Below are 26,400 nucleotides of genomic sequence, written 5' to 3'. Positions count from 1 at the left end.
TTAATGTAAACATAATCTTTTATTCTGCAAACGATTAGTCGCAATTAATAATTTGTGTAATTACTAAAAACTGTCGAAGCTGCTGTCATTTTTGTGTTTATGTAACACCATGACAGTCTAGCAGGAGACATCTGATCATCTTCAATTAAATTCAGATTAAAGATGCAAACGCCAACATGACATTAAATGCTAGTTACTCTGGATAAAAGTGTTTAAATTACAAATTATTCTACGATGTAGAAAGCCTGAGAACTTACAGAGAAGAAACAAGCTTTAGAATAGAACAATTCCACTTAAAACCTCATGCGTCTGTGTTTGATGAATTGACCGCTGTATAAACGTGTGACATTGATTTCCAGTGAAACTCATCATTGGATCGTCAGCAAACAGAAACTAAACGAGCAAACAGAATGAACGAGCGAATGTTTTCACTGCTTAACAGGAGGTGGAGAACTTTCAAAGACTTCAATGAGAGGTGTGAACATGACTGAAGAATTGAAGAACACAGAACGGCAAGTACGGACTCTGTTTGTGAGGCCTGAGAGACACGCTGGGACACATTTAAAACACTCAAATACAGGTGCAGAAACATTAACATCATACTTTGAAAGTTGATTTGTTTTGTTTCGAAGATATTTGGATTTCTTCACTGGAAAACAAGACATATTTAAAAAATCTTTTTCTTAGTTTTTCTTTTATGATGTATAGGTCTGTACTGTGTCCTGTGTTGTAACACAGTGGTCCTCAAAGAACATTGATACAAAATCCATGCAAAATCTTTAAAAAAAAAAATGTAAAGCATTTTTTCATTATTTTCCATATAGTTAAGTAAGTGCAAATTTAAAAAATGTCAGATCCATAATGGAGAAATTTCACACCCATAACCCTGCTTATTCCTCATAAATGCACACACAACAATGTTAATAAAATAAATATTAAATGTTATTTGAAGAGCTGTCACTTTTGTTGGGTATTATTGCTTCTGGTTTGTGCATTTTAATTCACAGAAATCCTACAAAATCTAGGTGTGTCCTATTTTTGTCACATCCATAACGCATGTATGTGTCCCTCATCTAAAACAGAAAACATGAGTATAGACTGATATTTTTCTCATGTCTGGACTCACCAAGGGTTTAGGAAAATATAAACAGACGGTTCAATATATTAGTTATAAATCCATTCTCTGAGAAATTATATTTTAAGTTTTGACTGAGAATCCTGGAACTGCTCATATGGTGTTTTGAAAATGTACACCGAGTGGAACTGTATTTTATATTATTTTTTTTATAATATAATTTTATATTATTTATTTTTTTATTTTTTTATGTGTGTTTGTTTCAGTTGTGAAAACACAGAAAAAATTAGTAATGTCTGTAAGTAATTAATATATAAATATTAGAGACCGGCCAGAGACCAGAATTTAAGCATGATCGGCCGGACCGGTAACCGGACAGTCATTCTCAAGACATTCCGATTCAGAGCTGGTTGTTTTGTTGACAGTTGCACAAGCAATAATGTCACAGCCACACGCACACTTGCAGTGGAAGCAGCTCCCGACCCTTTATCCAACAGCTGCATTAATTTAATTCCGCACCCGGAAACGTGATCCGTACATAACATAAAGACTGTGACCCGAACCGCCTGTGCAGTCCGCCCGTGCCTATATTGATTCCTGCCCGCATCCGCAAATGATACGTTAATATTATTCCACTAGTTACCCAATTTAATCAAATCAATTTAATGTAAGATTACTGCTGTAAATAACACACATTGCATCTAAAGACTGCTTTTGTTTTAGTTAAGATATCTTAAGATATAAGATATTTCATTCATTCGCAAGTTTCCTTCTACGTCACTCATCTCTGGGATTCCCCAGGGTCCTAAAGCTCGTAGCGCTACACACATGCTGCGCAGTTTTCAAAAACATCGCTTTAATTCTGTTTGCAAACTAAAAGACATGAAATGTAAATTGTATATATTTAGAATGACGGATATAGTATGCACTGCATGTTGCTTGCTTATTTTGTTGATTAATAAGTCTACTCGTCATAACTAATAACTATGCTTCTAACCACAGCTGTCCAACTGATATTTGGACTTCTAACATAATGTTAGTGATCCTGATTGAGTTTGAGAGCACTTTATTTTTAAATCTTTTTAAATGAAAGAAGATCATGTTTTAATGCAGTCTGGGTGAAAGTGCAATGTTTCATCATTTCTTTTTTAGTAAAAATAAAAAAGTATTACAGAAAAGTGGCTTTCTGTTTGTAGCCTATATGCTATCAATTAGAGTTTCTAGAATCAGTAAAAATCGTTATCGGCAGGTCACACCTACAGAAAAATCAATAATAGGCCAAGAATATCGCAATCGGTGCATCTCTAATAAATATTGAGAATCTGGCTCACCTGAACCAGATGATGCTCTGGCATGTTGTCCGAGATCCTCCCGACTTTATAATTTGTCCTGAGAACGTCATCATGAATCTGAAACTCATGCCTACAGTTATACCTAAACAAACACACACACACACACACAAATACACAGCTGATGTGATGAACTACTCAAAATGACATCAAGGAGTCGAGCAGTGAGGTAGACGTACGTGATGACCACGGGTGCAACTTTATTAGTGATGATGGATTTGGCCTTGTTATTGTGGATGCTGAGCGTCTGGAAAGAGGCGCTGCTCTGCGACCGCCTGCTGTCCGTCATCCCGTTGCCGTGGAAACCCTCATGCAGTGTGGGCTGGGGAGCAGCACTGGCAGTCGTACCCATACTCCACTAGCAGCTGTCAATCACATACACACACAAGAACACGTTTTAAAACACACAGACCTCAGAAGGACACTAGTGATGACCTCTCTGAGACAAAGTACTTTACATACTAGACCATTAACAGTCATTTTGTAATCTGTGTTTGAAACATAAAATCACAGTTGCTAAACATACTTTGTTTTTAGACAACTATAATGTCAAAATTCTAAACCATCTGAATTTTTTCAAGCCGGATGAAGGCGTAATCAGAACAGACGTGCTGTTATGTAAGTGGGACAAAGTGTAGGTGACATCTTCAGACTCACACTACATCTGCCCTAGATGAGCATCTGCCTCACAAACCCACCCACAAGCCAGCAGACGATCTTAGACAAACACCCATAAAAACAAACCATCACCAGCCATCTGCCTGTTAACAGGACCGCAGATACTCATAAAAAAGTTACTGTCCATCAATTAGGGGTTAAATGTCAAGTGCACACTTAAAAAGCATACTCGGACCAACAAAAACTTCAAACTACCAAGCAGACAGAATTTTTTAAATATCCATCATTGTCTCTATTCCATGTTAAAGCAAACCTCAGGATCTCAGTGACAGAATTCCTTCTGGAAATCCGGTTATTCCCGAGCACTCATCCTATATCAGATCAGCCAGTGTTACAGCACTAAAACACAGATCTATTGAAATTCTACTGGTGAACTTCAGTCAGGGACAGAGCGTTTCGGCACAAAAGGATCTCAGCACAGGCAGGAAGTGGCCTGCAGCTGCAGGAAGCATCTACAGTTAAACGGCCAATCAGAGGAAGGATGCAGAATGCTCCTCATTCTTAAAGGTGTCATGAACTGCATCTTTTTTTAATTTCATAACGTTCAGCGAGGTCCACTTATAAAGTTATCAAGATTTTACATTAAAAAACTATGGGTGTAACAATACACCAATATGGATGATGCTTCAATGCCACACATAAAATTTTGATTGAAGGGTACCATTCTTTTGACCCTCTCCACGTCCTCATTCTTTGACGTAACATCTATCTACGCAATTCCGCCAAAGCACGCATTTTCATTTATTTTCGTGTGCTAGTGTCTAAAAAGTGAATCCAATGCAATAAAAGCAGTTAAAGCAGTTGTAGCAGTGAAAAACACAGTGAAAGAGACGAAAAAGACGTTGTGACTCCTATCGGACGCAAATCGTGTGGGTTTGGAAATATTTCGGAATTGGAAAATGGATTTGGCAAATATCATATCATCGGCAGAGATAACCGATATTGCATCATATCGCAATTAAATGTTTGATTTACACCCCTACAAAAACATCACAATGTAGAAGTAATAGACTATTATTTATCCCAATGTTGACACTGAGCATTACAAGAAGTTTTGAAGCGTCTTTTCATTGCCATCTTTGTAGATATCCAAGACAGCAGTGTCTTTTAAACACAAAGGCATCTTTATTGTTTCGTGCTTTAATAATACTGTGTCTCTCTCTGAGGGCAGGGCTAAAGAGTCAGTCATGCAAAAGTGCCGGATGATCTTCTGATCATCTTTCGCCACACTATGACATCACCGAGACATAAGTATTTGGCAGTGTGGTTTTCGTTAAGACTAGGGTTGCAAGGCTGTGGAATTTTGGAAATTTAAGGAATTATTTGTGAATTTTTAGCAATTTATACAAACAGTATCGCATACAAACATTAGCTTCTTCGACATCAGACTTATCTTCATCCATGTGCTACAATTCCCATGTAATCCTGTATAATTTCCATGGAAATTTCCATAATTCCCACAATTTTGCAGCCCTGTTCAAAACTGACAAAGAAGTTTGATTTCTGAAACTTATAGGATGGTTTTTTAAGTACAATATGTACTCTTATGTCGAAAGCTCAAGAAAATGTTGATTTCGTAATTCATCACTACTTTTAGAGACATTCAGAGGAGGGGATTATAACTCACAAACACATGTAACTAAACTACAGCACTCTGTCATGTAGTTGAAGATCTACACAGTAAGTAGTACAGATAAAAAGTACTTAAAAGTGTATTTAAAGCAGCTGTCTGCAGCTAAATATAAATGTTGTACTTGCAATTATGGTGAAAGAAATTTACAGACAGTAAAATCATTCAAACTCAAAATGTGCATTTCTTTGATTTGAATTTTAACAGCTTACACGTTTCCTGAAATAGCCATGGTTATACCATAGTATGTACACTAGGGTTGTGCCGATGCCGATAGACAATACTATTGTGTATCGTGACCGTGAGACATATGGCCGACAGCAGTCTTTCATGACGATAGTTTTTATTATTATCATCATAGTTTTACATTAACGTGCGCATTGCTTGCTTTTCCTTGTATGAGAGGATTTGTGGGCTTCAATTTGCACTTATGGATATTCTCTCTCGCACGCACCTGGACTTGTAATGGGGTTTGGGGCAGTTGAAGCCTAGTGGTTAGTGTTAGTCTTGTAACCTGAGAGTTGCTGGTTCAAGGCTCACAACTGTGGTGCCCTTGAGCAAGGCACCTTAACCCCAATTGCTCCCCGGGCCCTGCCCACTGCTTTGGGTGTTTGTGTGTTCACGACTTGCAGTGCGTGTTCCGGGAGGCGATCTTACAATTTTTTCTGATGAAGTCAATAAGGAAGTGACTTAAACTGCAATTTATCGAATGACCCTAGAGTCTGGCTCTAAAAGGGAGTCAATTCCCATAGACCTCCATGGTAAAATGTCCAACTTTACAGTAGAAAATATTTAATTTACAGCCTGGTACACAAAGTGTTTTTGGTCTATATAGCTAATTTTGCCCTTCATGCCAACTGTGAGGGGGGTGAATTTTTTTGTAACTCATCCGTTTAAATTATATTAAACCACAAAGTTTTTGGTGACACACCTCAAACACGCAGAAAGGCCGCCCACTTCCACAGGAAGTGTGGTGAGATTTCAGAATCTCTTGACTATGTGGTTTAGACTGAGTGCAACTAAAACATTGTCATTTATTCAGACAAAAATAGGTAAACATTATTTCTAGTGCTATCTTTATTTCATATCCCGCCCAATGCTCTTTAGCAAATTAGCAACTTACATCCCAAATAACCTGAATAAAAACAGACTATTCTTTTTCCGTGGCATATATCTCCATTCATGTTTTCATTCATAGCTACAAAATGTCAGAATTGCAGATTATCATCCGTGCAACACAGCTAATGGACTTTCTTTCATTTCTGTAGCTCAAGTGTAGTCACCCACTATTTATACCATGAACTCTGAAGACACTGAAGAGATGTGAAATGTTGTCATCTTTCTGACAATCACTGTTTCACCTCCATTAGTGTCAATGCTGAGAGTTTCTTCCCCTCTCACAAAGAACATTGGCCCCCGGAAAAACCCACTTCCTCACACAACTTCCTGCATTGCAACACCTTGAGGATGTGTTACATGTTACTTCAAGATCACCTAACGTAACAGCAGGGCGGGTGGCCGTGGGGATATCACAGGGGAACACCCTGGCACTTTGATTTTTACCATGGTATTTCGATTGGTAAGGCAATATACTTCAAAACAAATGTCTCCAAATTCAAATGATATGTTACTTCCTTCAAGGCACACAAAATGTGAAATTCTGGCTTCTCATTTTCTAAATACTACAATGGTGCAAGGGTGAGGTCTGGATGATTTTAACAGCTACAAATATTCCCAGACTGCTACAGGAGAAATTGGCTCTCATATTCACACACACAGAGACTCAGAAATAGCACATAATTACAGTTATTGTGAAGAGATGACTGAGCACAGCCCAAAACGAAAACACGCCTTACCATCCACATGACCACACTCACACGGTCGTCTTAATATATGTAGGGCCTGTGATTTATGCAACGCGGAAAACGCGGATGGAATCACAGAATTCAAGTATAAAAATGGAATTTACTGTACAATGCAGAATTTTGCACATTTTGGATATTAACTTATTTGAAATATCAAATGCAATTTTTTTGACGTGGTTTCATTAATCGGCAAATAAAGTGACAGAAATGTGTGGAAACATTTTCCTTTTGTGTAATGTTGGACGTAAAGATAGGTACGTCCGTTTCTCGTCATGCATTGCAAGCGTTGCCTCATGAGAGCGCAAGCGGGTTTCGTCAAAGCCCGGGACACAGCAGACAAAAAAGATACAGTATACTTTCTTCTCGCATCCACCTTGCGTGCGCTTATAAATAAAGTATATTTACAGGACATTCACAAATTCAGGAAAGATGAGGAAAAGCAGAGGATCCACCACTGCAGTGATTATACTGTACGAGTAAGCTACTGTGTGTTCCCACCCTAGGACACAACGCGACCTTCCTGACATCTATTTACCAGCGTATACAGTTCGTATATATTTTCCTCAGACATTAGGGCTCACAAATCGCCCACACAGGAGCATCGGCACCGGCAGTCAACACAGTAGTCAAGTTTATTTTTGTTAAAGTGAACATAAACAGCTGGATGTTTATCAGTATATTAAAACAGTGCAGTCTGTCTTGGGTCTAAAAGTGACAGTAGTCTGCTGCTTTCTGTGTCAGAAATGTCAAAAAATCTTGAAGATCTATCCATTAACAAATGAACAATTAGCAGATGATTTTATCCAAATCGACTTGAGAAAGTTTTTAATAGGGTGTCATCTTTAAAAAAAAAAAAAAACTAAAATTAGTAAGAGATCACACAAGATTGCTAGACCATTCAATCACAACACACCTCGCAAACACACAGCAACTGGATTAAACATGCATGTTCAACAACTGTTTACTCAACCATTTCACAACTTAACTAACAAATCATTCTTCCAACTGAAGACGAATGTCTACAAATGAGAGTTTTAACAAGTATTTTGGGAATAACACTGTTCCCAGAACCTAAATTAACCTCCACAAACACAAACTCTTACTGTACCTGTGAACACCATCAAATCCACAGACAGAAATCCAACAGACAGTCAGAGAGCATCAGATAACGGAGGAGACTAATAACTCATGCCATGATTACCAGACGCAACGTGTGTGTGTCTGTGTGTGTGTTTGGGGCAGTCGTCTTTAACTAGTACCTATCCTTCTAACGAGACCGCTTTAGTCTGAACGACACAATTGTCAGACACACAGTGCGAGGTTGTGCAAGTGTGTGTGTGTGTGTGTGTGTGTGTGTGTGTGTGTGTGTGTGTGCGCGCATGTGCGTGTGCAGGATGTCTGTATGTGTGTTACTCATCAGAACTGAATCCTACAACACACATACACAATTATCACATGAATTGAAAGCTCTTCACAGTGAGTGTGTTACAACCTTCTCTACATACACACACACACACACACACACACACACAGTCAGCTCAAAGCAAACAAGGCGATGAGCTAACAGCATGTGTGTTTACATCACGTAATTCAGCACGGCTCTTGTAAGTTAGCACATCACACTAATTACTTCATTCGTAAGCAATTAAGACGCCCCGTCTCTCACACAACACACACACAGCTGAGTAAATACTGTGAATCTCAGTACACACACACACACCTACAGCTACACACAGACTCCTATTCTTCATCGAAGCTAATTTACTACGGTAATATAATGAACCAACACATAAAGACCCCTCAATACTCCTCATAATCATGCACAATTGAAACACATTCTCACAGCACTTTGAGCCCTGAAAAATGTCCGTAAAATTGGCAGAGATGCTTCTGTGTGAACACAAACACTGTTCTGGGATCACTACCGTAAAGAGGACCTAACATTGCCGTTACATTCCCGTAAAGCCCTCTGTGTGAACAAGACGCAGAAACAATGCTGTGGGGTGGGCGATAAATCACCTGCAATTCTCATGCGTATCTCATCAGTTTAGCTGGTTTCGTGATTAGTAGTAAATTGCCATCACCTGCTGTCAGATGGAGCTACACAGAGCCGTATTTTACAGAGAAGCTCCGCAAAATCGCATACATTATTGGAGGTGATTTGTCCACAGTTATGGACGCAATTTTGCCTAGCTGGGTGATTCTCACGAAACCATTGAAACACCACGGCACTAATGATTTTAGATATAAAATGTGTGATATAGTAATATTAAAAAGCCTCAAAATTAACACAATACTGTGTTCTACCTTGCACAATGTGTGATTTCAGCATAAGAATTTATAATTTGTCAATTTTATCTCATTTTCTGCTGAAATTCTCATTACCGCAATGCGTCCGGCTGTGTTTGAACATGCGTTATGTTGTAATTTAAACATATTAAAACAAAAATATTTAGAAAAAAAATAAATGGATGTTTTGCTAGACTACTTTAGATGACAGAAAAATAATTTACTGAATATTCATGTATTATAATAATGAAGAAAAATTAGGAAATTGATGTGTCCGTGCCTGATGTTCTCATCCTCTGCAACACTTTTTGAGAACAGTTTAAGCACACATACAAAATTTTAATAAAGTTTGATTTTGAGTGACCAAGCACATGGACCAGTTACTTCAAGATGGCTACCAGGTAAGATCATCTCTTTATATCTTTCCAGTTAAATTTGAAATATTCTCCTGTCAGAATGCTTACACAACATTTTGATTATCATTACCGAAACAGGTAGTTTTCTACATTTCGAAAATTGTTTGATTTACAATTTTTTATGAAAATGTTCTTTATTAAAGTCTAATTATATGCACTGAATAAAAAATGAGCAAAGCCTACGTGGCTTCTCTATTTTTAGCAAAACATACTGGGGTACCTCATCCTCCGCAACACCATTCTCATATACCGCAACCATTTAATAGCAGTTGCGGTAAAGAGAACTTCTGTTTCGGAAATGAGAATTTAAGCATATTGTTTATTACATTTAAATATCTCTTATGAATTTAATATAAATTTAAAATGTAATAACTGTTGATAGTTTGCTGTATGATGCTTCATTGTAGACAGTCAGCAAGTGAGAAAAAAGCTTTAGCAAAGGCCATGTTGACAAAGTTCAGGGAGAGCAACCCAGAATGGCTAGAGGAGTACAGAAGGAAGGAGAGAGAGAGGTTAGGTTTGGAGATGTTACTAGCAGGTGTAATTAGCAAAAAACACACTACAGTGTTAGGAAATGTACATGACAAACCCACAACACAACGCAACAAGTCTATACTATATGATGATATGTACATTAATTTTTTTCTCCCATGTTGTGAGACATGCTAATTTAATGTTATGCTTTCTTTCCACTTTCAGGTATCAAAAACAACCTAGCGATGGCACGCCACGCATCTAGGCGCTGCAACATCAGTTGGATAACAAGATCCATAAAGTTGGATCCCATGCGTGCCAGCATCTCAGCTACCTGCGACCGCACAACGCGCACTGTCTGCAGCGTCAGATTGCTGCCTGGGGGCAAGGGACAAAGGGAGACTACCTCCTTTCTGCGCAGTGCGTGAGTCACAGACACCAGAGAGGATGGCCAAAAAGCGCCCGGCGCTGTGACAGAAAGCGGGTTGCTGCGCAATTCATTAGGACTGTGCGTTAAAGGACAAGTTCGGTATTTTAGACTTAAAGCCCTGTTTTCAGATTGTTTATGGTCAAATAGAATGGTTTTGACTGAAATTTCGACATTTTCGGCTGCCCTGAGAATTTTCGCGTGTTTGTGTTTCAGCTCAGACCTCTACAATGGATTTAATGGTGCACTGGAACAATCCTTCCTAAAATGCATTAAACTTTCGTTTACAAAGACGTGAAACTCACCGAGTGGTCAGGGGTGTTCACTGGTATGCTCACACAAAAATCGCTCCAAAAGACGCATTCCAACAGGTTTAATCGTAGTTTTTACCAGCTCCATTGACTGTATTAGACGTCCTGTGAGGTACGGTATTACTCCGCGCCGGGAACTTTGTTTCTATTCTTGCAATTGGCAAAGGCGGATTAGCGCCACCACCTGGGCTGGAGTGTTTATTATTCAAGCTCTCAGCGGAAGAATGTACGGGTGTGAGGCGTTTGGGGAAATAGGTCCACAAGTTAACAACGAATGCTAAAACAGCTGTTGGAAAGCATCTTTTGCAGCGATTTTTGTGTGAGCATATCAGTGAACACCCCTGACCACTCGGTGAGTTTCACGTCTTTGTAAACGAAAGTTTAATGCATTTTAGGAAGGATTGTTCCAGTGCACCATTAAACCCATTGTAGAGGTCTGAGCTGAAACACAAACACGCGAAAATTCTCAGGGCAGCCGAAAATGTCGAAATTTCAGTCAAAACCATTCTATTTGACCATAAACAATCTGAAAACAGGGCTTTAAGTCTAAAATACCGAACTTGTCCTTTAACCCTTTCCGCCTCTGCTGTCTTCGCAACATGTGGGTCGTGTTCGAGAGTGGGGGGGGGGGCGTGTTGTAGACGCTTATGTGAGGACGGGCCCTGGGGCGAGCAACACAAAACCAACTGAGGAGAAAAATGCTCTGTTTTTGAGCGGCTTCGTTCCGGACGGCAGTCCCCCAGGACCCAGTTTCTTGCATCATATACTGGAGGATTTGTGCCAGGGACTCTTGTGATGCACCACCGGTTCTGGTCCATGAGACACAGGGTGGTGAGGTATGAAGTGCCTCATAGCCTTAGAGCTCTTCACCGCTTCCGAGAAATGCTCCGTGATTGTGCCCACCGAGTCACCAAACAGGCCGGATGGAGAAACAGGCGTGACTGTGCATGGCCACCATGAGTGGTCTTCGTGGCCCTTAGCGTGAAATCCGTAACCATTCTCAGATCCCTGAAGGTATTTAGATCCGTGCTGCCCTCATCCAGAGCCTTAAGCACCTGCGCCTAAAAGATCTGTAGGACCGCCATAGTGTGCAATGCAGACAGAGCCTCTCTCGGCGCGGGTATGCTTTTTCGGACAGGTGTGCTGTCATGAGGCTTCACTACCCTCAAAGCTGCGCCACACCATCCAAGGAAGTGGACAAGGGGCAGAGGTGAGCAGCCACAGCGTCCTTGATGGGGGGAATACACAGGTAGCCTAACTAAGAAAAAAAATGGGGGGAGGGGTAGCCCACACTCTGGTGACTTTCCTCCGAGCATCAGCGGGGCGGCCTGAGTGAAGAAAACAAAAGTCAAGCTTGCTTCTCTGGGGTTCTTGTGGGGTGCTCCACTCAATCTCCAAGTCCTGCACGGCTTTAAAGAGAATGCGCACCAGTTCCTTTTAGAAGGATGGCTGTGTGTCTGATGCACCACGTGGAGCCTGGTCCCAGTCTCCATCCAACGCTGTCAGAGACATCTCATCTTCCTCCGCCGGAAACCCAAAGGAAACAGACCTGGCGGCTCCCGGTTCAGGACACAGGCTCTCGGCGACAAACTGAACCGGTTGAGCGAGGGGAGGACTACCACCAGCGGCTCTTTGCCGGCAGTGGGACACTGCAGTAAGAAACCTCCAAGGGCGATGTTGAGCCGGGTCCTGAGCACCTTCATCGGGAGATCCTCACAATAAGGGACACCCTGAGCCAACAATTGCCGCCTTTGGGTGGAGCACACAGAGCTCGTGTGAATTGGGTGGGTCGATCAGACCTCCGCACCACAAGCAGATTTGCGTTATCCCGGAACACAGAGAGGGCTGCTTACATTTCAACCTGAATTCAGTTTTGCTGCCTATGAAGTCTGTCCTAAAGCATTTCTCGGATCTGCCATTATGCAGCCAAAGTCATTGTCTCATAAGGCAGCGAGGGAACAAGTCAGCTGTCTAAACTTTCGGATACAGCCTCTCTCTCTCTCTCTCTCTCTCTCTCTCTCTCTCTCTCTCTCTCTCTCATGATGGTCATCAAGACCATCTTATTTCAGTATGTTAAATGCATAAATGGGGACTTAAATATGACACAAAGGAATATTAATATAAGCCTTCCTGTTCTCATGTTTTTTCTTTAATATTTTTTTCAAAGACTACACAATAAAACAGTTTTGAACTTGAACACATGATGCTGTAAATATTATCAGACTTTTTACTTTAAAATTTGTTTTTAACACAATCTCAGGCTAGTATACGTATTCTCATTACCGAAATAATTAACCTCATTTCCGAAACCTATGTATCATTACCGCAACAGATGCTTATTAAATGTTAATTTAATTAATAGAAGCATAATACTTTGATTTTAAATGCATGTGCAGAATCTCCAAATTATGTTCTTTCAGGTTTGTCATGTCATTTTGAAAATGTGTCAGGTTTCTTCGAAATATATAAAAAAAATAGTTGTAAATTGTGGAAGGTGTTGCGGTATATGAGCTAAATAAAACAAAATAAAAAAACCGTTAAATTTAAAATAAATATTATTTCAGAATTTCAATTTACTGTGCATGACTATTAATAATCAATTTTTAAAAATGTGAAAATATATTAGCTTTTCTAACAGTGTTGATGTTTTCTGACTGTTGCGGTAATGAGATTTTTTAGGACTTATTTTTGAAATTATGTTACAAAAAGTGTTAAATGATAAGTAAAAGTTTTTAAATTAATGTTCCCATATACTTCAGACTTTGTTTCTAATGTCTGGTGGGAAAAAAAGTAAATTTAAGCAATTTTTACATTTTCATGCTTGACATTTTTCCAACCAAGTTTTCGTGAGAATCACCCAGCTTCTCTGTGAAATACGGCTTTGTGAAGTGAATGCTGCTCCATCTGAAAGCAGGTAATGCCGATTTACTAGTGAGGCCGCGCATGCAAACGCAACCAGAAGTTATGGTTCAGCTCTATGACGCAGGAATTTAAACGCAGATCAACATTCATGACGCGAAATGTCTGCAAACTGGACTGAAGCAGGGATTAGGGAGCTCGTCACATTCAGTGCTGAAGCTGAGATCATTTACCAGCATTACAGAACAGCGCATCACGCACTCTTTATGATCTTGTCATAAACAAACATGCACGCGCGTGGTTTCTCAAGAGAGAAATATTTACAGATAATTAGCAAACTTCAGACCCTGTGGAAAAACCTAATAAATGCAGGACTAAAATACGTCACGTGTAGGGATGCACCGATATATGGGCCGATGATGCTTGCTATGCTTCTCAATGAATTACGGTGAAATGCATCTACATACAAAAGCCAGAGGGCGCTCTCGTGCTGAATCTCAACATGGGCCACAGAAGAAGAACCATTACACACGCAGCTTCAGGAAATGGCTTAAGGATATATTTATATTGCTGTTCTTCAAAACTTTTCAGGTAGTTCCATGATAATAAAGAAAAGTATAATGATTATGTTTGACGAGTATTGCTTTTTCAAATGCATGTTATAAACCAGCCATTCCCAAACTGTGGTCCGCGGACCACTAGTGGTCCGTGAGGGTACTGCAGGTGGTCCGTGAAAAGGCAAAATAAGAATATGTATATTTTAATATACAAACTCGTTCATATTTTGGGCGAACGTGTACTGCTGCCAAATAAACGTTACTGTGAACTCATTCATTCTGGTGCCTGTGAACGGCACGCTCTCTCAGTTTAACGTCGTTCAATAGGGTGCCAGATTTGTATATTCTTCCAGGCGAAAACCCGACTAAAACACACTGTAAACAGGCCTTAATGTGTAGCGGAAAAAACACCCAATCTGGCAACACCGCCACCACTTGGTGTTCACCAGTCACGCTGCATGCGTCATCACAACAACACAGACGCTGGTGGAATTCCTGCCGCGCAACTCAAATAGTTTAACATTAAATAACATCATATTTGTCCTAAATCGTTAACGATTAACATAGGCTGCTAACGCATATTCCGCATCTTGAAATAGACTTTGACTAAGCTCACGCTATTTAACGTGCACGTGTGGTGTGCAATACCTGCGAGTTGTCAAACACGCAATGCCTCGCAGCGCTTCTCACCCGGGGTGTGACCCCCACCCAGCTAGCCTTTCAAGGTATGTGTAAGCAAATACAAAAATTAAAAGACAGTCAACGCTAATGTAAACCCTGGTTGAATAAGGATTTAAAGTTGGACATGAAGATGAAATCTGACGCATTTAGCTTCAGTGTTAAAACTGATCAAATAATTGCTGTCTGTGGTGGTTGTATATGGGCTATAATGGCAATCATTTAAAAATAATAATATGGGGAAAAAATAACTATAAATTTGTTCATTTTTGGAACTGTGACCTAGTTTAACATTTTCAAATATGAACTATGAACTGAACTAGTTCATTTTAAAATTTGTGAACTGTGAACTAAACTAGTTCATGTAGAAAGTGAACTTTCCCAACACTGAGAATATGTATAAAAATAATTATGATATAAGGTTAAGAAACCTGTTGTACTGATGTGATGACCAGTTATAGTTTTAGTGCTAGTAAATTTTGATGTGCAGATTAATTCAGGACTTTGTGTAGACATATTTTATAATAAGTATTATGAGGTGGTCCGCGAAAATTCTTGATTACAAATAGTGGTCCACACACACAAAAAGTTTGAAAACCCCTGTTATAAACGACTGAGTGATTTCAGTTCGATAAGGACTTACTGATCAAAAGCCGTAGTACATTAAATATCTGTGAATAATATTGGCTGTGCGATTCAGAATAGTTATCGGCCATGCATTATTAGTGTATGTCTGCATTTATCGCTGCACCCCTAGTCACGTGTCTTTACATTATGTGTGTAAATGCAAGCACAAAATCCAGAAAATCATTGGCAGTGCGAAATAAATAACCAAAAATCCAGGAAGCATTTTCCGTGTACTTTCCGTAATCTCTGTGTAAAAAGGGCTTTGGTTTATAAAATTTGTCTCTGCAGAACAGATATCAATCACAAATCTACACTCCAAACCCTTGCACGTTTATTCATTATTCTGGATTTCAAATATTAGTTTCCTTTGGTATCATAACACAACTCTGTTTAACACATTTCAAAATGTTTCAATCCAATTCTCAGTGAAGAAAAAGCTAAACAAAACTTGTGCAGATGAACATGAGCCAAGCGATCTGACAGGTCATGTTCCTCAAAAGATTAGGGATTTATGAGGACAACTGGGGCACGAGGAGGGAAACTTCTTCAAGAAGTATGTGTGGTTTACTAATACAGTAAAACTGCAGTTGTGTGATACACACAGTCACACACAACATGGGGCAACAGGGTGAGGCAGGAAATTGCAGTACTATCTCAATCTTAGCTAAATTTACACCGGTCACAAACACACATGTACACAAACTAACTAGACCAGTTTCTGTTCATCTATCACTCGCTTCTGAGTGCCATCATGCTAATATAAATGCAAGGACATAAATGAGACAACGGGTCACACAGAAATAACATTTCCATCATCATTTACTCTCACTGATGTCAACACAAACCCTCAAGTTCAGTATGAACTCTGACCTCCTCTTTACACACAATGACATTGGGCACATAAAGCGGATGTTGCTGAGCTCCAAAATGACAACATAAGAATCATGAAATAGTTCAGATGACTTCACCACGGCTCTTAAAACTCATGTTTGAACGCTAATATTCAATCTGACCTTTTGTCATCATTTTAAAAATGAATTGTAGAAATGTTTATCATCTCATCTTTTTCTCATTCTTTGTTTTATGCACCTCTAAAAGATTTCAATTTTTACATAAACAGTTCACAAAGACAATTTCAATTTCATCATTTATTCATCTTGTGTTATTCCTGATACTGTGGGAAAACCAAAGGAGAATTTGAGGCGTTGCTAAAAATAAAACATATTTTGTGTATTTTGTGTAATGCAATGTGTTTACGCTGTTTATAGTTCAAAAAAAGATTTTTCACATACCGTACATTATTATTGCTCCTCTATGTCCCGCCTTCCTAAAACACATTAATTTTTACAAAGCTCATCGTTCTGAACAGTGCAGTGTGCTCTGATTGGCCAGCTATCCAGTGTGATTTTAATTGGCCAAATACCTCAAGCGTGTGACGGAAATGTTACACCCCTTACCAAAAAACAGCATCTCTACGACATGACGGTGGCGGCAACAATACTACAGCAAGAAAAAAATTACTTTGCATAATACATGTGGGCGGTGTTATGCAAATCTTCCCACACAGTGATGTAGAAAGTGGGGGCGTTTTAGAAATGAGCCTTCACTTTTATAAGAAATATCTCTTTGGATTTAAGATTTTAATTTTTGTAACCGTACAGATCTCCTATATGCATATAATTCAGGCTAAAAAATTGTTTCAGACGTACCATTCTTTTAGGTATTAGGTATGCCGTATTTATTTTCCGCTCTTTGCTTTTGGCCCGCGGTCTAGCCAATAGTATAACAGTATAAGACCTACTGGCAGGTATTTAGTAAGACCCCTTCTGATTGGTCTAATTTGGACAATCTAAGCATGCAACACAAAAATGATAGACACGTTAAATAAATTAAAGTTATCGCATCTCTCTGTGACATGGTTATTGAGTACACCAGTATCGTGATAATGATACATTTCTTGGTATGTCATGCAGCCCTAATATCGCATCATATGACCCATTTAAAGATTCTTCACAAAGTCCATAGGGGAACTCATATTGACAACATCAGCCAGTCTTACTACAGTAAATCTACTGATTCATACATCTACCTAAACAACATAGTAAAAAAACTGAACAAATTCCACAATATTTCTTAAATTACATATGATGACACTATTAATGTGAATGATGTTTGGCCACAAGTCAACCAAAAGTGTTAAAGTTACAATATAGGTGTCAAATCTGAAAATCACAGCAGAACTTAAATGATTTATGGGTGTGGTCTCCATAAAAATAAACTGTATGGAAAATGTAAACATTTTTCACAAAATGATTTTTTGTGTATCACAGATGATAAAGAATTCAGAATGAGTCAATAATTTTAATATTTACCTGAGCTCTTCTTTACAGCACTTATGCTTTCTGTATTTATGAAGTGTGCTGTGTAAGGAAGTGATGTGATGTTTTAAAGGAGTGATCAGAATTTCAGCTTCCTGTGAAACTTCCTCACAGGCTGTTAAAAACGGGTTACCTGCCTGTTTCCTGCTATCTGTACGTCTGATGAATTGTGTTTTAAACATCCGCATCCGTCTGGACTCGCTCTGCTCTATAAAAATGACACCTGTGTTCGTGTCCGTTAGGAAGCGTATTTTCCTGTCCGGATTGCCCTCATAATGAGGAACATAACTTCAATTACGGTACACACAAACATTTAGTGAGAAACATCTGATTCTGATCCAAAGATATCTTCATCTGAGTGAAATCACAAACTAACAATGAAATGTAAGCAACTTTTTCTTTTTCTAAAACTTCTATCTGAACCAGATGATCCTAAAATAGACAGTCAATGACAACATTGCTTTATGATAGCTACACCCCCAAAAAAACCTTCGCAGGCAAATATGAGTGAGCTTTAGAAATAACCAAGAAAATATCTTGATGTGATACAAACTGAATCATAACATGCAACAAAAAAATGACAATAAAAAAAGAAACCCTAAAGTTTATATTTACTTACAAGTCAATCTGACACCATGTTTATGCTGTCCAAACCGCGGCACAGGACTGTAAAGCTGCTGTAATGTCTGTCCGTCTCTATGTGCAGCTTTCAAAAGAAGCACGCTCAGATTGCGGACGCAGCCCTTGTATTACTGTACTGACTACATACAGACAACAGATAGACAACATGACATCTAGTGGCTAAAATCAACTCAACACATCATTGATGATTCAGTGAAACAAACCTTGCATAACTGTACAACAACAAACAAACAACAAATACAGCAAAATTGCGTCAGATTCGGAAACATTTAAGCAAGTAAAAAAATGCTAATAATGCTTTATTTTGAGCAACTTTTGCTAATCTGAAATGCAATTTTTTTGGTGGTTCTATGACGTTGGTTTATATCAAGTTCAAGTGGTGTACTAGCAGACAACGTTCATCATAATAAATTTTAATGTGCTCTTTTAATTTCAATAATTCACTTTTTTCTGTTTTTCATGGTGTGGCAAATGTTGCTAAAGAGCTAATAAAAGATTCAGAAATAATCCTTATAATGACTTTATCAATAATCCACCAACTATTTAAGAACAGCTATAATTAATTTTAAACAAAAGCCAGAGAAATCCTCTTACTACTGACTTGACTGTATGTTGTCACAGTAGAAACCTAAATTTAAATTGACACTGATTTAAAACCTCAATTCCATTTAATTTTATTTATATAGCGCATTTCACAATTGTTTAATTGTTCAAAAGCAGCTTTACATTAATAATAACTAGAGAAAACACTGAAAAATCTGAGAAAAAACAAAAGCGGCAAAGTGAGCGATGTCAGCCAACTCCCTAGAGGTTGAAAAAAACTCCTAGGAGAAAAAGCCTTTGGGGAAAAAAAGTCCTTGGGAGAAAAATCCCTTGAGAGAGAGCCAGACTTAGCTGATCCTATAAAACATATACTATATATTAAATACTATATTATAAAATGTTATGGGAATTAAAAATTGTATTTAAGGAAGCTGTTGGTTGTCACTGGCAAAAATAATATCTTTTAAAAATATTGTCTCAAGTAAGAAGTTTTCTACACTTATCTTCAAATGTGCATTATTATATTTAAAGGCTTTTCATAAATATTTACTCATTTAAAAACGTACCCCAACCAGGCATTTACGAGAAATGTTAAAAAGACATTTCAATTAAATTACTAAATAATGAAATAGCTGACTTCTGTCTGATGATAACTAGATTTATAGTTTGGGTAGAATTCTATACAAAAAATAAATATATCAAGAGAGAAAACAAAAAAATGAACTTTTTTTCAAACCCTCATATGTGAAAATATCTCTATGTGACAACTAGCCCCGGTGGTGTCCTTGACAAGAATGAATGAATTCAATGCATCTTTTAACAGGTCTTATAAACCTCGTAAGCACTTTTCCCATTAGGTTTATCTCACTTAAATCAAGGCTCGTGCAAGGCATTTAACACTAGATGCATAGAAAACTGTGACGGTGCTTTTAATTGGTCTCATTTTGGTCTTCAACAAATGACCTGTTTCCCTGCTGTAAACCCTAACAAGGGCACTTGACTTTATCTCAATCCCTAAAGCAAACTCCTCTAATCTAGCAGTGACATCTTCACATAGATGGATTATTCACAGATCTCTAATGGATATCAGCATCGAAACGAACTTCATCACCATTAATCTTCATATACCTGACTCTCGATTAACACATTAGCATTTGAAACGATTAATATTAAATGGTTTTTACGTGGATTGATAAGATTCAACATTTAGGTTTCGTCAAACTTTAACTATTAGAAATAGATTATATCTCGTTTAATGTCGAGTTTCTGAGGAAACATCATAAATTTGAAAATTATATGACGTGTAACTTTAGGATCATTAAGACTTTTGTCATAATTTTAGGGACAATGCACATATAAATGTAAAAACAAATATATTTTTATCATCTATCTAAAATATAATAATATAAATATTATTTGATCATGTTTATCAATTCGATAATGTTTATAAATAATGTTTGATAAAATATGACGTTTCATTCTGTAATCAAACTGACTTTTCTTGTCGCCTCAGTCAGTTTGTGTAAATTTACCTGCTTTTCTCCCTCTCTCTCTCATCAAACGATTTCTAAATCCACACGAAGTCTCATGAAGCTTACAAATTATTCAAACATTAAGATGATGGTGGTAATTGTGACTCTAATCGCTCGTTTAATGACGTTGTTGCCCTCTTTTCTGCTCTCCAACAAAGTACTACTCCAAAGCGACACACTCGAGTGACGTCAATTCGTAAAAGAATCGTTCTTTTGAGTCGATTCGTCTGTATGATCAGTCGAAAAAGCCCAAATTCGATGTGTGGACTGGAGTTATTAACACAATCGATGTGAATATGTACAATTATTATTCAAGAGCAACCTTAAACTTAATAGATAATTCGATCAAAAAAAAAACAAAACAAGTAAAATGCCAAGTGTTGATGAAGCTGTGAATCAACTACTGAATCGATTCACTAAAAAGCTTGCTAAAATGAAACGGAGTTCTCAACGCTATTATGATCTGCTAACGATCATGTGTCACTTACAAACTCTAGGTTACAAATCACACACTCGTTACAGGTATCAAACCATAGTCATGCAATTTACGGCATATAATGACAAGAGAAACACATTCCGCTACATAGAAGCTCCGGTTTGTTTGAACGTGCTGGCTTCTTGATTCGGATCTACAGCAATGCAGTTTTATGAAATGAATCTGTGTTAGACAAAACCGTTGCTGAGAGAAAGTTAAAGTTCTTCACTCACCATCGCAATGAAATCTCCGCCATCAAAACACAACGACTGATCTCAGAAAACACACACTTGTGTAAAATCCCTGTTGTGTGTTGGATTGAGACGCTCGGAGCAGCACTCGTGGTGCGTGTGTTTGATGCTCTCATTGAGCATGCGTGTGTTTCGGGGGTGTATGTGTGTGACTGGCGCTGAGGGGTTCAGACTACAACTCATGAACTGTTTGTGTAACCCTCATGTATTTATTAAAGCCATCCCTATACAGAAAATATGATTATCAAAGAAAACATTTTAAATCACCTTAATATTAGACCCTATAAGATCAATGTAAGTTCACCCTTAAGAAAATTAACCATGCAGTTAAAACCAAAAAAAACATGGTTAGTGTAGTAAAACCATGATTTTGCAAATAGTAATCATGAAACAACAAAAAAAAAAACATGGTTACTACACATTTACCACAAAAAAACATGGTTAATTTTCGTTAGGGCAGGGCTCGATCAAATGTTGGATTTATTTGGCAGACCTATTTTTGTTTTCGTAAAATTATAGCCTATTGTAAAAGTTTAAACTTCCCAGTGCTAAAAAAAACATCTGTATCGCTGTACTGGAGAGATTGTGGGATGGCCGATCTATATTGTGATTATATTTTGTGATAACTGTGAGACAAAACCAAACTGTAAAAAAATTGCTGTAATTATGCAGCTGTTTTCCAGTAACTTACTGTATATAGGCTATATACTAGGATATTTACTGGCAACAGTAAAAAAAAATTCTTTAACTTTACAGAAAAAAATAATTGGTTACTAGAATGCTTTCCATGATGCTCTTATTTTATAGTTTTATTCTGTAAAGATAAAGACTTGTTAATGTTTAATGCGCATTTAACTTTGAACAAACTGTAAATAACATACACTGTACATTTTTTTTTAGAAATTACAGTATTACTGTGTATTACTGGCAACTAGCTGCCAGTCACTTAGATTTTACATTTATGGCAAGAGTTTGTTCAAAGTTAAATAAACATAAAACATTTTCAGTTTTTATCTTCTACAGTAAATTACTGGCAACCAGCTGCATAATTACAGCAAATTTTATATCTACAGTAAGTTACTGGCAAACAGCAGCCAGTAATACTGTCATCTCTACAGATTTTTTTACAGTGCAAGATACGTATAATTGGTTATATTAATAAAGAAAGCGTGAGCAGTTCACATGATATAATTTCAAAATGGTCTAGACGATATTGGCTATCACTAAATATAATCCGGCCAGGATGTAGAATAATACAAAAAAAAACAAGGTGATACCCCATGCACTGCAAAAAAATGACTTTCTTACTTATTATTTTTGTCTTGTTTTCATTACAAATATCTAAAGATTCTTAAATCAAGATGCATTCTCTTGATGAGCAAAGTTACCCACGAAAATAAGTTTAAAACAAGCATTCTTACCCCATTGGCAGGTTGTTTTGCTCATCATGAAAATCCATCTTGAATTTGTATTATTTGTACTGAAAACAAGACAAAAATACTCAGTAAGAAAGTCATTTGTGCAGTGTGTCCTACACGTAAAGTGTCCTTGACTTCAGTTCAGTCTTCAAAGAGCAAAAGTAACTTTGGTGATGTCACGGTGCGCAAGGTGTTTTAATTGTTCATTGTAAAAAATGCGTCTCATTACCACATGAATAGATGATGAGCTGTCATGGCATGTCAATTTCCTTTAATGTCCTCTGCTACTTGTTAAATATGCAGCAGGGGCAGAGGGTGGGGGTATATAAGCCCTCTTGGACCCCTCAACCTGTCATTCAGAGTTCAGTCCATCATGCATGTGCTCGGAGCTTTGCGCCTGGCCTGCTACCAACTTTTGCTTCTTGGTGTATTTGGAAAGTACAATAGTAACAATCATCTCCATGGCACAAGGACTCTATCAGCGCATTTATCCAGACCGGACCGAACCCACCGAGCGAACCATCGTTTGCCCACCTACATGATGCAGCTCTATCGGAATTTCAAGATGAACCAGACGCGCCCTGTGGATTATATGGACCACGAGCATGCGGACACAATCCGGAGCATCCTCTCAAAAAGTAAGCCTTTTTAGTTCTTATTTCATTTATTTCTCTGTGGGTTTTTTTTTCATATGAAAGAGTTGAGTTTTAATGGAGTTGGGAGCTTTGGGGGTTTGATGCGCGCCTGAGTCTGGAATATCAGAGTTGCGCACTGAGGTGAAAAGTGCTGCGGCTCTTTTGTTGAGGGTCCCGGTGGCTCCTGGCTGTCAAATCTCAGCGCCAGACACCTTGAATCCACATCTCACTCGTGGCTGAATAAGTCCAGGATCAGCTTGAAGACTAATGCCCTGCGCAAACCCCTCTCTGCCGATGTGGATTAGACCCTCGCCAGACATCCTTATACAAATCAGTTGTTAAACCCAAATCAACATCAGCCCTCAGGTCTTTTTCACACGTCGCTGATTAGATTAGGTGCTCTTGGTTCCGAGCACGGGCGCAGTCGTTCACCAGCACGCCACAGGCATGCTCCTTTGAATTGGGATCTGCTGCAGATGTGTTAAACGATGGGTTTCGATCCGATGTTTGTTTTGAACGGATTAACAAGGCAGTGCCTTGCCCCTCCGTTAAGATTACTTTAATATATCAAATCGATACTACACGATGACTTTAATCAATTACAATATGGTATCAGATTTAGGCTTATAAATGACATGAAACTAACTGATGGGGTTCAGTCAAACAATCACTGTAAAAAAATTGCTGTAATTCACCTGGTTGCCAGTAACTTACTGTAGAAGATAAAAACTGAAAATGTGTTATGTTTATTTAACTCTTGCCAGTAAATAACATAAATGTAAAATCTACAGTAAGTTACTGGCAGCTAGTTTCCAGTAATACTGTAATTACTACAGATATTTTTTACAATGCACATCTGCCGTAAATGGCTTTTACTAGGCTATATTTATAATAGTGCCATTTAGTTGGTAATCAAGGCGAGTTAGTTAAAAGTGTTTAATTCTAGCTCTTAACTTCAGTGCAGGCTAAGTTACATGGAAGAGCTGTTAAACACAACTATAGGGCCACTTGTTAGATAAACCAGAGCAATTAGCTGTTTTTATGTAAATGTACAGCTCCAATACACTTCACTGGACAAGAGCCATACACGAGGATCAAAGTGTGTGTGTTCAGCTGTCACAAATCACCTCATTACTTTTAAGTTTGTGTACACTACAGCGAGTCATTCATCCCTGCTTGGTGAAAAATAAATATCAAAAGAGCCACAAGCCACTGTGGTGGGTACATCTTTAATTGGGCGAACCTCGCAAAACCTTTCAAGGACATAAACATATTTGTTTTTTTATTAGGGTTTAAATATTGTTACGTTACTGAGTGATTGTTTTTTTATTGCCTTCTTGTTCACTTTTAAGGTTGTTTGACTCCATCAAAATCTATAACAAAGATGTTCCCAGAATAACTTAAGTTTTTTTTTATTTTTGTTTATTAGGTTTGTCCAGTGAAGGCAGACACTACGTCACATACTTTGACCTTTCGTCTGTGCTATCAGAACGTCAGATACAAGGTGCCGAGCTGAGGATTCGTATTCCCAGAGATACAAACCAAATTAACATCACGGTGGAAATCAGACACCAGCAGAACGTCCCATGCCACCAGCATGTCTGCCTCCAAAACCAATCGTTGGGCCTGCTCACAGAAAAATCTCTCATGGGCTCATCTCATCACTGGAGCGTCTACAACGTCACAGACCTGCTTCTGGACTGGATTAGCACAAAACTCTCTGAGACCAAGCCCCTGAAGATCAAAAGAGCCGTACGGTCCAGCAGATACGCTCTTCAGAATGGGCCGAAATACACGGAGGGTGTCCACCACAGAGCCATGCTGCTTATATTCTCGCACACCTCTTCAGATCAGGGAACGCAGGACAAGGCGAGTCTACTTCACACGGCTGAAAAGTCCAAGTTTTTATTTAACACCGAAGGAAAAGAGGTGCGTAGAGAAAGACCGCACAAAAGCAAGAGGGGCAGGAGAGGTCAGCCCATGAGGAACCCAGAGCTGGTCAAAAACCAGGAAGATAAAAGCTTGCAGTGTAAAAAAGTCGACATGCACGTGGATTTTAATCAGATTGGATGGGGTTCCTGGATCGTTTTCCCCAAGAAGTACAACGCTTACCGCTGTGAAGGCAGCTGTCCGAACCCTCTAGGTGAGGAGCTTCACCCCACCAATCATGCTTACATGCAGGTTAGTATTTCAGTATGTTTCCAATAAAATCACTTCCAGTACTCGCTTTAATATTAAATGATATTGTGCCATATTGAATCCTAATTTACTCTTTATTTCTTCTTTTCCCTCAGAGTTTGTTAAAGTACTATCATCCTAACAGAGTCCCATCGGCCTGCTGCGCACCAACAAAGATGAGCCCCCTCAGCATGTTATATTATGAAAATGGAGAACTGATCCTGCGACACCATGAAGACATGGTCGTGGAAGAGTGTGGCTGCATCTGATGAACTCGTGGGTTTCCTCAACACCTCTGAAGGAGGTTGAAGTGTACTTTTGAAAGCCCCCGTCTTAGCAAGAACAGTACTGTACGAGACTCGGTCGGCATCAAGCGAGGGCTGTTTTGTTGGTCAGGTGGTTTTCTCCGTGTAATTGCCAAATTGCCTGTCCTGAGAACATCCTGAAAGCCCACGGGCAACAGGAAGCACAGCCTGCATGAGCAGAGGATAATCATTATCCAGACAACAGTTCCAAACATTTATGGACCTTGAAAAGAAGCGGTTAAAAGTGAATAGAAAATAATAATATCTTAGTTTAAATGGATTTCAAGCACTGTCTATGTATTTACAATTACACCGTGTGGTGGAGCCTGTATGTAAATATTTATTGTATATAATACGTAAATAAAACATTGATATTTATGTAAATATAATATATGGATTCCTCTATAAAGAAAAGAGACCAGACAAAAAATGTTATTTTTGCTAAAAGAAATAAAACATGTTTACATAATAGAATTTGAATGATGTTGTGATTGATTTGTAAAAGCATTTAAAGAGCATGATTTGTGGATTCAGTTATTTTTCCTGAAATCTCCTAAATGTTTTTATTTTCTCTTTCATTATCCAATTGTGGTTGATTTACAGTCAGCATTACAAGTGACTCTTTACTTTACACACATTATTTGTTTTATTGTGCACTATTCTATTCATTAGAATAAAATACTGTAAATAGGTTGTATATTTAAAGTGACATACACACTTTTCTGGAAAATCTGACGATGGGTTTATATGCACGCTCAGTTAAAACCCACAGACTCTGTCTGTGCCCTCTGTGGGGTCACAAGGGGTC

At 38.4% G+C, this 26,400-nt stretch overlaps 2 protein-coding genes across 7 annotated transcripts in view; one reads left to right on the top strand and one right to left on the bottom strand.

Moving 5' to 3' along the window:
• The window catches only part of pald1a (phosphatase domain containing paladin 1a), a 60,714-nt gene extending 39,545 nt beyond the window's left edge, over positions 1–21,169 (bottom strand). For 2 of the 6 annotated variants that reach the window (XR_010536308.1, XM_065272265.1), the window contains exons 1-3: positions 18,233–18,360; positions 2,604–2,789; positions 2,407–2,509 (exon numbers count right to left, since the gene is read on the bottom strand). Coding sequence is in view for 5 of the 6 variants with exons in the window: in XM_065272265.1 (XP_065128337.1) it covers positions 2,407–2,509; positions 2,604–2,776 (276 nt within the window). In the remaining variant the exon portion in view is untranslated. Of the gene's footprint in view, positions 1–2,406; positions 2,510–2,603; positions 2,790–3,355; positions 3,497–7,705; positions 7,889–17,607; positions 17,646–18,232; positions 18,361–21,038 lie in introns of those variants that run through there. The other 4 variants (XM_065272266.2, XM_065272269.2, XM_065272267.2 and 1 more) reach the window with 4 other exon arrangements.
• Positions 21,170–22,795: 1,626 nt separating this feature from the next.
• ndr2 (nodal-related 2) lies at positions 22,796–25,911 on the top strand. Its single transcript, XM_065272377.2, has 3 exons — positions 22,796–23,112; positions 24,539–25,290; positions 25,404–25,911. Exons 1-3 carry the CDS (start codon positions 22,848–22,850, stop codon positions 25,554–25,556), a joined length of 1,170 nt encoding a protein of 389 aa, XP_065128449.1. The 5' UTR covers positions 22,796–22,847; the 3' UTR covers positions 25,557–25,911.
• The last annotated feature ends 489 nt before the right edge of the window (positions 25,912–26,400 follow it).

This window comes from Paramisgurnus dabryanus, chromosome 1 (assembly GCF_030506205.2).
Source record: "Paramisgurnus dabryanus chromosome 1, PD_genome_1.1, whole genome shotgun sequence".
Taxonomy (NCBI): domain Eukaryota; kingdom Metazoa; phylum Chordata; class Actinopteri; order Cypriniformes; family Cobitidae; genus Paramisgurnus; species Paramisgurnus dabryanus.
Note: the sequence above shows the minus strand (reverse complement) of the source record. Positions and strands in the feature narration are given on the sequence as shown.

What these genes read in the sequence shown, in the direction of transcription:
- ndr2 (XM_065272377.2), top strand. Translation starts at nt 22,848, where the DNA reads ATGCATGTGCTCGGAGCTTTGCGCCTGGCCTGCTACCAACTTTTGCTT. An exon ending in CCGGAGCATCCTCTCAAAAA is followed by an intron (nt 23,113 to 24,538) that starts GTAAGCCTTTTT and finishes TTTGTTTATTAG; the next exon opens with GTTTGTCCAGTGAAGGCAGA. An exon ending in CCAATCATGCTTACATGCAG is followed by an intron (nt 25,291 to 25,403) that starts GTTAGTATTTCA and finishes CTTTTCCCTCAG; the next exon opens with AGTTTGTTAAAGTACTATCA.